Consider the following 14,285-nt stretch of genomic DNA (forward strand, 5'->3'; position numbering starts at 1 on the left):
AATCCCTCTTTTCTTCTCTCTTTTGAATTTTATACTTTTCCATACCTTTTTCCCTCCTCCCTTCGCCGCAGCTTCCAAAATTTTGCCGAAGCCTATAAATATAAACCCCCATCTCCTGAATTGACCAAAAACAATCCAAACTCAGAGAGAAATCCACAAATTAAAATTCCTTTTCTTGAGTATTTTTTTTTCTATTGCAATCTGTGATTGAAATGGAGATCAATAAGAGTGGTGCACAGTACGATCGTGTATTGAGTTACTTCGACGAAGATGGAGACGGGAAGATATCGCCGTCGGAGCTGAGGAATCGGCTGGGATTGATAGGTGGAGAGCTGCTGCAGGCGGAGGCGGAGGCGGCGGTGGAATCGCTGGACTCGGACGGGGATGGGTTGCTGTGTGCGGGGGATATCGAACGGTTACTGGAGGTTGGGGAGGAAGAGAAGTTGAAGGATTTGAAGGAGGCGTTTGCTTTGTACGATAGTGAAGGTTGCGGGTTCATAACTCCGAAGAATTTGAAGAAAATGCTAAGGAAATTAGGGGAAAGGAAATCGACGGAGGAGTGTAAAATGATGATTCGTCGCTTCGATTTGAACGGTGACGGTTTGATTAGCTTTGAGGAGTTTCAGATCATGATGGCTTAGCCAACTCTGTACATATATATCTTAAATTTTTCATTTAATTAATTCATTCATTTTTGATTCTTTTTTTTTTTTTTAAATTGATTTTATTAGTTGTTGAATTGGGGCATTTCCCATTTGTATAAAAAAGATACACACATTTCTATATCAATACTTTTGAGATTGTATGGATAATAAATATTATATATAAATATTTTCATGGGAGAGTTATATGAAATTCATGATGATTTGTTGTGTAATTTGTAATTTCATTATTCTTGATGAATTGACTGTTCTAAAGAGAGTATTTTACGTTGATTTTGAATTGTTATAATCCATGGTTGCACGTGTTTAGAAATTATAACTTTTAGCATCCAACAATTGACTTTTCTAAACAAATAAACTTTTTCCTTCCTACCAAAGAATATTGTTTCTTCCATGAAAGAGCTTAGGGGTTAGAGAGATCTTATACCAAAATTGATGTTTAATGAGATGTTATGACAAAAACAATCAATGAAATATTTATGAATTTTTCTACCTATTGATTTGCCTACGTTGAAATTTATATCATGTTATTATATACAGAATATCTAATCTTAGTAGCATCTTAGTATCTATATTGTTGATATTTTTGTCTAATAATAAAATGGTACTTTTATTTTATTTCTTACAACACTAATAAAATCTTATATTATCTAATTGATATATTTGATAAAAGTTAAAATTTGCGACACGATTCAAAAGAATAGTGCATGAACCTAGTGGGGTGGCGAAGGGGTAGAGATTTTAAATGAAGGAACGAGGAAGAAGATAGGGTTTTGGAGAAAAAGGCCATCATCATCCTATCTCCTCACTTTGTCATTTCTTTTCTCCCAAGCCACTTCCTAGCTTTAACAATAAGGTGGATTTTGAATTCATTACTTCTTTTCAGATTTCTTTTAATCTGGATTACTGGCTAAGTAACAAAAACGTATTTTGCCATGTACCCAAATTGCTTTGTTCTTTAACAAAGTTATTGATATTTTATTGACCTTCCATAAAGCTTTGATGTATCAAATACTACGATGTTCAATTAATTGGCGTCGGCTTGACGTGGCGAAACACATGGATTGACCACCATTAGTTTATTCTGGTTGGTCTTCTATTTTCAACTCAAGAAGAGAAAGAAAAACAAGAGGAAAAGAAAGGAGACGGAAGGAAAGGAAAGAGAAAGAGAAAGAGAAAGAGAAAGAAATTGGGAGAAATGGTTAAAAAAGAAAAATGTTAAACTCCATTCTTGTTTTTATTTTTTATTTTTATTTTTATTTATTACAAACAAAAACCATATACGTAATTAATTTAAAAACAAAAACTTTCTCAAGCAAGAAAGTGAATGGAGGGAAGTCGTTAACCTTTAGTTAAGAATTAGTACTAAATAATCCTTAATAGAATTATTGTGACTGGATACATCCATGAATATCAACGTAAATTGGTAAATATATAAGTACATATTTTAAATGGAAAAAATGTAATAAAAGGAGGGGGAAGCAAAATCACAAAATTCGGATTTTTTTTTTTTTTACATTCATCTTGTAATTAATCCTTAGTAACTCTTATGATGGAAATGGTTGCAAAAAAATATAGTAACGATACGATCTTTCAACCTACCAACATACTTTTCTTGGATGCCACAAGTGAAAAAATGGGGAAATTGAACACCCAAGCTGTTCTCGAGCTATTCGATCCTCGGCTCATCAACTTAGCCAATTCCATTTCCTGTTCTTGGGATCTTGAAGCGTTGATGGAAAATTTTTTCAAGAATTGTTGAATAACAAATTGAATCTTCATTGGCCTAAAATATTGATAATAGTTAGAGATGAGGTTGCAATGGGGTTCCACGAAAACATTGAAAACTTAAACAAGCATTACCTTCATTAGCATTTGGAACTGTAGTGTTTCCTGATTTCTTTGCGTCTCTTTTGGCAACCATAGCTGTAAGACTCAGACTATTAGAAACAAGTGAACAATTCCTTTGCGGAAGTAGGAAAGTCGTTTGATTCGTGAGCCTATCTATTTTCGTTTTATTTTTACCTTTATATTTCCTTTTCTTGCTGGCCCTCCTCCTCTTCCTGTCAGACTGTGTAAGTTCTGCTGCTTCTTTGATTTCACCTTTTCCTGCAAAAACTTCCTCTGGAGCAAGCATTGCCGCATCGGAGACAGCAACGGGAGCAACCTAGCCACAGAAACATAATTAAAACATTAGCTTGTGTAGTCAGCTACATAATTTATACACGGGAAATAAACTAGAAGAACAGTTACCTCTTCCATTGCTAGAGCAGGGACATTCGTTGATATAGACATATCCTCTATAACCTTTATGAGCAAAGAATTAACATTTAGATGAGCAAATGGCCAGAAAAATGGTCAATATAGTACAAAATCCAAAAACTTTATGAGAAGCATACAGGTTTTGGAGCATAGTGGTAATGAGAGAGAGCATCCAACTTGGAGCAAAGTTTCTTGAAAAGAATGCTCGCCTGATTAGAGAGAGATAAAGACAAGGCAAGGATATCATCGTCAACGGGAAAGGTTCTAGAGTAATTGTTCCAGACTATCCAAATTTAAATAGTTGGAAAAACCAATAAGAATCGTAAATTAGATAGGTAAAAACATTTGATGCACTGTACCTCTGTCTTTGCTTCATCGGTGAATGATGATGGGGCTGTAGCCAAATTAGTCTTTTCAACATACTCTTCCTGGAAGAAAAAGATGAGATTAAGAAATTAATTAATTCCATGACTGAAAGACATCCGGTAGGAAAATATGGCATGGCAGCAAAGAGGATTAAGTTAATGATGCATCTTTTTTTAGAAGGAACACAAACCTCGTATAGTTCACCAAGACCTTTCTTGCTTTTATTCTCATCCTGTTACGAGAAGACAAAAAAACATCAATCCTCGAGCAAGAAAAACGCTACAAATGAATTCACATAACACACACACGTTGTATATAGTTCCGAATTATGTAGATGAAACACAGCGAAAAGAGTTCCATAAAAGAACACTGACCAACTCTTTGATTTCTCTGGGTGCTTTAGTAGGTCGTTTAGGTGCTTTCTGAACTTCATCAAAACGACCCTGAAAACAAAGCATAAGACAACACCAGTCAAATATTTTTATCAGATGCATACGGCCACTTTAAATCAAGCTCTTCCACCTCTTGATCCGCCAGCTCCAAATGCAGGCATTCAATTTTTTTCTTTTTGAGGATGCATTCATTTTCGAATATCAACATAAATTGTTTCTTTTTTAAAAGAAAATGGTTTGAGTAGGATATTGCCACTTATCAAGACGCCCGTTCTTTATTCAATAGATAAACTACGATTAAGTAAGAAGAAAAACCTATCGTATTAACCAAACAAAACTTTAAGAACATATGAACAAACAATAACATCAAAAACATTAAAAATTGCTCGTTTAGAGAATAGAAACAATCTATTTTAAGTTTTTTTTTCTTTAAAGAAAAATATACCTCAAGGATTCTTTTCTGAATCATCTCTTCCAATGTTGCTGTGACCTCTTCCGTGATTACAGGTGGTGGTCTCACATTGTGCTCAAAATCTAAATCAACTTCTAGGGCACTATTCTTAGGCCTTTTCATGGCGGTTACCTGTTATAAAAAATGTAGCTTAAAATTCCTTGATATGATCGTATCTCATAGAAGGTAAGAAAATCAATTAAATGGTGACTTTACCTCTCCCTGCATGGTCCACGTTTTTGGCTCCAAGTTGGCTTTCTCCATCATCTCTATTTCAGACTGAAGCTTCTTAAGTCTCTTTTGATGAGTTGAGAGATTTTCTGACTTCTATGTATGCAACTCAAAATCAAAAACTAAAATGAGTATTCACAAGAAGAAGAGCGCCTATCAATTTAGAATTAGAAGCTGAAGTCGTGGAGGAAGATATGTACCGGTTCTGTACGTGTTTCATTTTCTTCCTCTTCATCACCTGAATCTGAGAGTTCAGATTCTGATCCATTTGTCAATTTAGATTTTCTTCTCAAATGATTCTTCTTTTTAGCACCAAAAAAGTCTTCGTATCTGCCAAAAAAAAGGTGTTGTTTGGCATCTATTGAAAGCTAGAAATTTAGAGGAAAAAAAAAATAGAATATCCATAATTTTATTGAAACTGATTAAAAAACAATTAACAAAAAAATTATCATGACACAGTATCTAATGAATTGCTCAATTCATAAGTTTAAAGGAAAAAAGTAGAGTGAAGATTCAACATTCTGAAAGTTTTCTAACAGAGGCCTTTAATGAGGTGTCATTGGATGACAAACTTTTAGACCATTTAATTAAATAGGCAAAGAGATCATGAGATATCAAACACTAACGATAACAAAATTGATGCAATGGAAAATTACATTAGTAGAGTGAAGAGTCGATGGTCAGCCTGCTGCAATAAGAAAACTAAACAAAAATGGGTATTCTGAAAAGTGAAAAGTAAGTGGATCCTATTGGCATGCAAAATAATGTAACTAAGGAATCAAAACAACTTGATCCTTCTCGACAACTTCAATTTTTCTTTTTCAAAACCATATATATAAGTTGTACTAAAATCAGTTACTAATTACTGTCAGTTTAAGTTAATGCACACAAACTTCTACAAGTATCAGAGTCGTCTATTGCATTTGATAGTAACCATAAATCGACTATTTTAAAAATGAAGACTACTGGACTAGTAAAATAACAGTGAAACTATGGACAATGCAATCGAGTACTTCTATCACTTTAAGGAATTTGTCATTTACAAGCATGCAGAAGAACAGACGACCCCAAATACCTCGCCTTGTCCAGTTTGCTAGAATCTTCATCCTCCTCACCATGGAGGTCGAACTCCCCAAGCTACAAAGGAAGAAATAACCAACTTTAAATTACCAAAACAGCAAATATCTTCAATAAACAAATTCTGCAACAAGAAACAATATTAGCAATAAACCCTCATTAGTAGCAAAATGTTAGGATCAGTTTGACTAAACAATGTGCCTTCACCTCATCATCTTCATCGTCCTCAGATTCTTCTTCTGTCTTCCTCTGTTTCTTTTCCTTCTTACCATCTTTCTTGTTCTGTAAACCATATTCTCTTACCTCATCCTCCTCCATAAATTCCTCCAGCTCTTTTAGCTTCAAAAATCCATCCTCAATCCCACCATTACCTTCTTCTCCCTCAACTTCATCATCACTCTTTTCCTTCTCTCCTTCCTCAGTGTCTCCATCTTCTTTGTCATCACAGTCCTCCTCTTCCTCCTCCTCTTCCTCATCGTCTTCTTCTTCATCAAGCTCCTTCATATCCTCCTCAAAATCATCACTTTCTTCTCCCGACTCTATAGCCATCTCTTGGATAACCTTCTTCTTATCCTCCAAAGAAACCTTCAGGTTTGAAATTGCTTCTGGATTCTTCTCAAACCGCTTCAAATCCCGGCGAACACTCGCCAAAAGAGGTTGTGATTGGAGGTCAATTTGTTGCCATATCTGCTCAGCATCAAATCCATCAACCAGGAGATGATCAAATGGGGATTTAGGATTGAATGGTTTCAGCATAGAAAATAAGCTCTGTGAAGCAAGGCGAGCAACTTGAGATAGGGAAGGGCTTGGAGCAAGCCAGAGTGGCGGATCTGTAGATTTGAGAGAGTGAAGTGGTTTAAGACCAGCTTCAGTGTTAGGAAGAACCACTTTCTCTGCCTCCATTGAGCTCTGTAAAGAGAAAATTCCGTCATTCAACATCTCATAATAATTTGAAATTTCAAATAAGTCATTTAACTGCAATAAATAAATTTTAGACTACTTTACAGTTCTTGAAATTAGAGATATAAACAATCAAAACTAATAAAATGAACAGAAGCCATACCCGAAAGTGAACACAGTGATTAGATTAGATCCCCTGGCCTTGCACGCTGTTATATATTACAGAACGCGTCAACAGAAATACAACTTAATGATAAATAATAAACAAGTCTTCCAATGGTAGCTAGAAAGCTCAATAGAAATAGAAGGTAAGAAAAAGATGCTTCAGATTTATCAAATATAGTGCAGTGTCCTTCATGGAGAATAGACAGGATCCCAAACTTTAGTAAAGACCTACCTCTGTTTAAAGAAAAAAGGCAAGGAATTTGAAATCTTATCCTTTTAGGACAGATTAGACAGGATCCCAAACTTTGGAAAACTTGTTTTCAATTCCACACTTCCACTCCATCCATAAACAAAGTAAATTGTGTATTTAACAAGAGAAAAAGAACTAAAATTAACCAATAGTACTAATCTTTCAACAATATGCTCCTCATTCCAAATCCCAGGTGCATAATGAAAACAAGATCAAAATCCTAGCGAGGAGTTCAAGGATTTGCGGTTCAGCAAAAAAAACCATCGATATTATGGGTTAACTAGCTTTTATATGAGTTTCCACAGTCCATTTTTTCTAATTTCTATTTGAACTGAGAGTCAATAGATAAATTCAGTTCAACGAAACCAATGTAAAATATTGATTAAATCAATTTTGAATTGCTCAATGATTCGATTTTGATTAGTGGGTAACTCCCCCTATTTTGAGGCCATTAGAAAAAAAACATCATACCAAAGACATGCACAACAAACAAAACCACTAGATAGAATCCCAATTACTATCAGTGCTCCTAAATTATTTGAAACAAATCTGAAACAATAAAAATAAGGTTTAATATCTAAACTCAGTTTGAAAAGTTAAACAGTCCCAACGAGTATTAGAAGGGGCGTTGTTGGCCAAAGTTGATCTTAAACTTAATTCAAACACTACAACTCAATACCACACTACAAGCATAAGAGTTTGAAGTTTTTTAGCAACTAAATTACAGCACTTGCAGAGGTTTCAAAAGGGTCTAAACAGTACTTTACCACCTAAAATGGCTTGAGTTTTTTCTGAAAAACATCCAAAGGAGTCGAAACCACCCCGAAACTACAGCAATAGCTTCCATGTGTTAGGGAAAGTTCTAAAACAACTTAAATTCAGCTCAAAATCGATAAATGCGGGTTATTACCTACTCAAAGCTGCCAAACAGCCTCGACGCTTGCTGGTTGGCGTTCCAATATGCTTAAATATGAATATTTGAAGAATTTAGGACGTGGGTAACGTATACAAAATCTTAGGTTGATTGGGCATGAATTAGTAGCAAACCTCGTCCGAAGGCCGTACACGACGTCAAAAATTAGCTGACGAAAACGCTTGATTCACGTTGGGGCCGCCGAAAAACGTCGGAAACAATGAAAATTAAGAACTGTTGGAACTCACCGGAGGGAAGGTTTGGGGGGCAGCTGAAGGAAGGTAAGGAGTGGGAATGAAAGCGAAGGAGAAGAAGCTGTTGGGGGTTTAGGGTTTAGTTTAGTATTTTTTTTCTTTTTTCGCACTTAATTTCTTTTTAGATTTTGCAAAACCGCCCCTGACCGAACCGAACAGAACGGTTTTCAATAACTTCAGCCGACCAAACCGAATATTCTCGCTTTTTTAAAAAAATCTATTAACCGGACCACCCCGGTCGGATCGGGTCTGTTAAACTTCTTCCCCAAAATCATGGCAGTGAAAACCCATGCAATTATAAAAATTCATTTCCACAAATTTTAAAATTGCAATATATTTCATCACATTGCTATATAATGTTTTTGGAATTTAACTTTGAAGTTGGATACATACCGATCATGAAAAATTAGAAGTTTGAAGCTGCCGTGCGTTTGCCGTAGAAGCGGTGCTCCGCCGATGGCGGGAACTTGTGAGGAGGGTTCTTCTTTTTTTTAAATATAGCTATTAAATTCAATTAGGTTTGGTTATGTTTTTCTTGTCGGATTTTAACCGATTAAATCGAGAACCACACTTAATTAACTGACTTTTTCTAGCATGGCTAAAAAATTTTAAGTCAGAAGTTAAATAAGTTAATGGATTTTCAATTTTACGTTCTTCCAACCTAAAAAATGTAATACATCTCTGAGTTTTTACATTCATGAATTTATTGATGTATATAGTGTAAATTTATCATGAAAAACAATACCATCTTAAATATTAAGTGTCAATAAGTTTTTATTGTTGATTGAGATTTAGTGTCATAAAAATTCTAATTATGACACTAACTCGAAGAGTCATATGTATACATACATTGACGGTGGATTAAAGTACTAAAAAAACGAGTCATGTAAAGACAAGTTCTAGAGCAATGAAAATCGACTTTTTTTTGGAAGGACACTTTTTATAATTCATAAACCAAATAAATCATAAGTTTTAATTATTTATAGACTCAACTTCTAATTTAATTACTGCACCGACATTTATTGAATTCCAGTAAAAGGAAGTTTGTGTAAAGACAATTTTATAGAATAGGTATTAGAAACATGTTTTTTCAACAACTCTATAGTGTGTAACTAAATATATAGTTCCATCCCATGCATTAAATTTAAATTAAAGAAGATGTATGCCTACAGCTAATGTTTGAAAGACACAGTTCATACAAATCTTCATACACCTCAATTGTACTGTGTTAAAGTCTAACTTAGTTTGGTATTTATTTAAGATATATCACTAAAAACATTGAATCTTATCTTTCTACTTACTTGTTTTTCTTAACCTATAGTTCAAAAGTATGCAGGGTGTACTGTGGAGATTCGATTTTAATAACTTAAAATAGACATATGCTTGAGTTTTGTATATAAAAATTGACCCGAATTTTGATTTTATATCGTTTCTTACATTTAACTTTGGTGTGTGAAATTAATAAAATTGTTGTTGTCACATGCGTTGCAAGAAGTTCAATCTCAAAATTAATTGGGTAAAAGAAAAGTCTAATTTAAATGTGTTTCATACAATATTGATGCATGGTGAGATCTAATTTTCATGTGTACAACATGTGATTCCCTCAACCTATGTCATCTTCAAATGGCATATAGATATTTTGATCTAAAGAATGTTAAATCTCAATTTGTCTTTGTTATACAACAAAGCTTCATTCTCGAAACCATTATTTGGAAATGTAACACATGTGTATCTTACTAAAGTTATTTTTTCCGACATGAGATATTCAACTTACCATCTCAAGATGGATCAAATGAGATAGTGTCCCTTCGGTTTCACTATTTTTAGATTGAATCCTATTTCTTTAAACCAATCTCCAACCCATTTAAGTTCCATTAGCTTTGATAACATATCAGTTAAACACAATATTTCGTCTCAAAACTAATTTATGGATTAATTCATGTATTATAATTAAACATTTTGAGGTCTCTCCAACCATAGCGTCTTTCTTGGTTTCACCATTTTTCAGTCCTATTTTATTATTTTGCATTGAACACCCATTAAAGTTTTTTGCATTCCGATGAATAAAGTCGCGTTTAAAAAACAACTAATTAATTAAGAGAGAAATAAACTATATGTATATTTTATATGTATAGATCAATAGCTTTTGGAACAGATGTCTAAACTCCAATAAAAATAAAATTCATCGATTTTAAAAATAAAAACAACTAAGCAGCAAATTAAAAGGTACTAAATTTTACAGCTAGTGGGAGACTCAAATTTATCCCCTCTTTAAAAGGAATTCTCTAATGTTTTAAAAGAAAAATAATCTCCAATAAAAGGAGGAAAAAAAAGCGTCACGTTTTTATTGACCAAACAATAAGCAGTCAAAATGGCCACCGGGGAAATTACATTTCGCCGTTGAATAGGCGAAAGAAAAACACAAAACCAACCGACACTTAGGATTGGAATTTGGAACAATATGTAACATTTAACTAAGTTCCTATTTATACATATAATATTAATTCTATAGTATTACTTGAAATGTTGCCCTTTGCGGCGCGCCATCCACCAATCAATTACTACCAACTGAAGTCACCCATATGGTTCGCTATTGTTCCGTCCTTTCCCTGACAAAGACCTGAAGTCCACCCGCCATATGCGCTGTCAGCAACGGGACAAAGACCGGCACATTATTTTCACTCACCGGTCTAAATTCAAACCGTTTCAAAACCGTGGCCATTACGTATTTCATCTGAATGAACGCCATTTCCATTCCCAAACACATCCTTGGACCCGCTTGAAACACCGGAAACTTGAACGGACTCACCGTTTTCAACTCCCCGTTTTGGAACCACCTCTCCGGTTTGAACTCTAGTCGGTCTTTTCCCCATAGCTCCTCCATCCGCCCCATTCCGTAAGGAAAATACGTCACTCTATCCCCTTTTCTCACTTGGGTTCCGTCCGGGAGAATGTCCGCGGCTGCTGCATGCTTTGAATCCCAAGCTACTGGTGGGTATAGTCTCATTGACTCGCATAAACACGCTTTCAAATACTTCATATCTTTCAATTCTTCGTAACCATAACCTAACGATGTGGTTTTCGAATCGTCCGACAATGAAGTGGCTTCGTTGATTATGGTTTGTTCGATGTTCCGGTGGTTTGTGAGCAACCAAAAGAGCCATGTCATGGCAGCTGAGGTGGTGTCGCGGCCAGCCATTATGAAGCTTACGATCATGTCTCTGACGACTTCCTCGTCGAGGCCGGCCGATAAGAGACGAGATAAAAGATCGTTGTTGTGTGTTTGGTTATGGTTATGAACTGTATTATTGTTGTTGTTATTGAGGAGTTTGCTGTGAATGATATTGGAGATCCATTCGTGAACCGTTTGAACCACTTCTTTTAGCTTCTTTTCAGAGCCGAGGTTGAGCATGCGCTTGGCCTTCCACGTGAGGTAGAGTGGCGCCACTGCCCGCCTTGCGCTGATCGCCGTTGCCACGTCGAATGCATTTACAATTTCTGGGATTGGGCGTGACATGTCCAAACATTGCTCGTCTGTTCCTAACGTTACCTGAGAAAATGTAAACAACAAACAAAATCAATCAACCTATCCAAGTTGGTGAACTACTAGATTAGTACGTTTGGTAGAATTTTAGGTGCAAATCTAGATCATACATATTCTCCAAGTAACCAATAGGGAAGTAACAGTTCAATTCTTTAGAAAAAATTACTTGTGATCATGTGAGTTTTTAATTCAACAACTTTTTCAGCTTTTCAAGGAGAAATAATGCAACTCAACATGTACTGTTAAAGTGTTTTTCTTTTCATTATAGGCAATACATAGCTGCAATCACATTTCTCATGGCCCAAAACCATATGGTTCCATGTGATAAATTTATCATACTTTTAAAAATTGGTTAAATTATGTAAAAATGTTTTCAAACCTTACAATCTGTTTAAAAAATTGTTCTAATAATAAAAAATTAGGTCATTAAGGTTATTGCAACGCAGTTTCATGCTCAAGCTTTTAAAGAACTTTTATTCCAAGGGTAATATTGAAACGCTTTTTTTTACTAGAGTTAAAAACAATAATATTGCAATTTTATTAAATATATGAGTATTTTGTGTTATTTTGGGAACAAATTAAACAGAAAAGTTGAAGGACTGTGTGTTTTAGTTGAATATAAAATTATATAATATATACAAAAAATTGAAGTCATGCATGCAAAGAAGAAATATGATCATGGAGAGATCACAAACCTTACAAACCGTGTCAAAAGCGAGTCTTCCTAAAACATCTTGCAAATCAACAACAGCGTTAGTTCTCGCAGCGTTATGGAGCAAAGGAATCAAACGGAAATGAACTTCATCTTCAAGCGTTTTAACCACGAATTCCCTTAACGACTTAGCGGAAAAAGCATGACTTGCAAGCTTCCTTTGTGTGGACCATAAATCCCCGTCGACGTTAAAAATGCCACACCCAAGTAGATCACCGAGTATATCAGTAAACGGCTTCCCTTTAGGATAATTAAGAAAATTAGTCTTCAACATGTGTTCTACATTGGCTGGGTTAGCCGTCAAAATGGTCCGCCTCGAACCGAGCCGATGCAACACGATGGTCCGAGTCGGTGAGTCCGACAGCAGATCGGTGTACCAAGCCAGAAGCCTACGCCGGTTTTTGTAAAAGGAAATCAAGCAACCTACGAAAGGATATGAAGATGGAGAATAGTAAAAGCGCTTTCTAGAGAAGCAGTAGAATTTGAATATGCAAAGATAGAGAAGAAAAAAAGCCCATAAAGAAGTTGAGAGAAGTAGGAAGAGGGACATGGTGAAGTAGATCATGATTATTATTTTGCTTTTTGGTCCTTCTATTGTTTGTTTGAAGGGGAAAGGAGAGAATAAATTAAATATTTATAGGGTTGGGGAAATGAAAAGCTGGAAAAAAATAAGACCACGTGCGGAATTACACCTATTTTTTTCCTTCTTCTTTTTTTTTTCTTGTGAGAAAAGAATTAAAACAATTACTTCCAAAAATTTTAGGGTTTTTTTAGATAATGTGATAAGACAGTCGTTATTGTCCAAATTATCTTAAAAAAGAATTAAAACGTGGCTACTTTATTTTTCCTCTCCACCTATTTTTTGGTTTATTTTATTTATATGTGATGATTATACATTTAGAAATCGAAACCATATATTATTTTATTTGATCATCCTTAATATAATAATTAAGGAGATTGACCAAATGTTTTTCTTTAATATAATAAGAATTTGAACAACTAATGGTCCATATGATCAAGCAACAAAGCTAAAAACAAATGTATGACAGCTGTGGGATTTGAACCCACGCCCTTTCGGACCAGAGCCTTAATCTGGCGCCTTAGACCACTCGGCCAAACTGTCCTGCTGACATAAAATTTCGTTTCTTACTATATCAACTTTTTATGTTTCATATACTTTGAGACCAACATTATGACACGGAACAGACACCAAATCACTGCTAATATGTTTGTGGATTATATTTTTAAGTGTTTATTTTAAAAAATAATTTATTAAAAAGAAAACTAAAGTATTTAAAACTACTCGAGACATATTTTTAAGTTTATTTAAATAAACTTTATGAAAAATAGTTTTAGAAAAATGAGTTTTTTTTTTTAAATATATTTTACTTGTGTCAATCCAAACGAACCTTTATGTTACGTTAAATAAGGATTTCTCTTCCGTGGCCCTAAGTAGATGGTCAATGAAAATATTAGTAATTGCAAATGGACCAAAAAGACTAGAGAGATGGTTTTAAAGAAAAGGACTTCAGATATAATAAAGTCTAAAAGCTATATTTTTAGAGTTATTTACTTTTGAAGTTTAAAAATATAAAACCATATTAAGATTAAAAAAAATATTAATAAATACAGATATCGCTCTTAATTACAATACTTCTCTTTAGGCGTTACATTTGTAATGTGATTTCAAGCTTTTCGTTTTCTATATATTTTTTTTCGTAATGTATCATTTTTAGATCGAAATGTGTGATGAAGATATACCAGCTATGAATGTATCGTTATAGTTAAGATCTTCGAGTACATGTACTACCCCTAGACCAATAAGTATTCAAAATTTAAAATATAAGTAATTATATATAAAAGAGCTCCAAAACATAGACAGGACGTAATTATTGTTGGTTTTGAAACAAGAAGTAAAGAGAAGCTAAATGGCACGTGAGAAATGTGCTAAAAGTATTATTTAAAAGAGGTTATGACAAAATTAATATATATGCATGTCGATGCAAGTCTACAAAACTTACAGCATCATCTTTATGGGATTTTCGTATCAAATAAATTAAAATCTTTACCGACTTAACTTCATCCAACAGAAATTATACTCATACC

General features: G+C 34.4%; 3 protein-coding genes and 1 non-coding gene across 7 annotated transcripts; 1 reads left to right on the forward strand and 3 right to left on the reverse strand.

Moving 5' to 3' along the window:
* Positions 1-877, forward strand: LOC103502330 (putative calcium-binding protein CML19). Its single transcript, XM_008466228.3, has one exon. The coding sequence runs from the start codon at positions 213-215 to the stop codon at positions 639-641; it is 429 nt and encodes a 142-aa protein (XP_008464450.1). The 5' UTR covers positions 1-212; the 3' UTR covers positions 642-877.
* A 1,132-nt stretch (positions 878-2,009) lies between these two features.
* Positions 2,010-8,018, reverse strand: LOC103502329 (M phase phosphoprotein 10). Of its 4 annotated transcripts, none has more exons than XM_051081159.1 (17): positions 7,804-8,018; positions 7,667-7,719; positions 7,527-7,584; positions 6,505-6,550; positions 5,649-6,350; positions 5,440-5,501; positions 4,565-4,694; positions 4,350-4,460; positions 4,128-4,265; positions 3,665-3,733; positions 3,481-3,522; positions 3,284-3,352; positions 3,062-3,133; positions 2,916-2,969; positions 2,688-2,829; positions 2,526-2,588; positions 2,010-2,448 (listed from the first exon to the last, which is right to left on the reverse strand). In XM_051081159.1, the coding sequence occupies exons 5-17, from the start codon at positions 6,342-6,344 to the stop codon at positions 2,441-2,443; spliced, it is 1,656 nt and encodes a 551-aa protein (XP_050937116.1). In that variant the 5' UTR covers positions 6,345-6,350; positions 6,505-6,550; positions 7,527-7,584; positions 7,667-7,719; positions 7,804-8,018; the 3' UTR covers positions 2,010-2,440. The 4 variants fall into 4 exon arrangements, with proteins under 4 accessions (XP_050937116.1, XP_008464446.1, XP_008464445.1 ...); XM_008466224.3 differs by having other exon boundaries at positions 7,524-7,584; XM_008466223.3 differs by lacking the exon at positions 7,527-7,584.
* A 2,226-nt stretch (positions 8,019-10,244) lies between these two features.
* LOC103502328 (cytochrome P450 94B3) lies at positions 10,245-12,777 on the reverse strand. The gene is made up of 2 exons (XM_008466221.3): positions 12,163-12,777; positions 10,245-11,473 (listed from the first exon to the last, which is right to left on the reverse strand). The coding sequence occupies exons 1-2, from the start codon at positions 12,742-12,744 to the stop codon at positions 10,514-10,516; spliced, it is 1,542 nt and encodes a 513-aa protein (XP_008464443.1). The 5' UTR covers positions 12,745-12,777; the 3' UTR covers positions 10,245-10,513.
* Positions 12,778-13,222: 445 nt separating this feature from the next.
* Positions 13,223-13,302, reverse strand: TRNAL-AAG (transfer RNA leucine (anticodon AAG)). Its single transcript has one exon. It is a non-coding gene; the product is annotated as a tRNA-Leu (tRNA).
* Between the last annotated feature and the right edge of the window lie 983 nt (positions 13,303-14,285).

This window comes from Cucumis melo, chromosome 2 (genome assembly GCF_025177605.1).
Source record: "Cucumis melo cultivar AY chromosome 2, USDA_Cmelo_AY_1.0, whole genome shotgun sequence".
Lineage (NCBI taxonomy): Eukaryota > Viridiplantae > Streptophyta > Magnoliopsida > Cucurbitales > Cucurbitaceae > Cucumis > Cucumis melo.

Coding starts and splice junctions, on each gene's coding strand:
- LOC103502330 (XM_008466228.3), top strand. CDS start 213: ATGGAGATCAATAAGAGTGGTGCACAGTACGATCGTGTATTGAGTTAC.
- LOC103502329 (XM_008466225.3), bottom strand. CDS start 6,344: ATGGAGGCAGAGAAAGTGGTTCTTCCTAACACTGAAGCTGGTCTTAAA. Junction 5,502..5,648: donor AGGACGATGAAGATGATGAG/GTGAAGGCACAT, acceptor CTTCCTTTGTAG/CTTGGGGAGTTCGACCTCCA. Junction 2,970..3,061: donor ACCACTATGCTCCAAAACCT/GTATGCTTCTCA, acceptor TTGCTCATAAAG/GTTATAGAGGATATGTCTAT.
- LOC103502328 (XM_008466221.3), bottom strand. CDS start 12,744: ATGATCTACTTCACCATGTCCCTCTTCCTACTTCTCTCAACTTCTTTA. Junction 11,474..12,162: donor CTTTTGACACGGTTTGTAAG/GTTTGTGATCTC, acceptor ACATTTTCTCAG/GTAACGTTAGGAACAGACGA.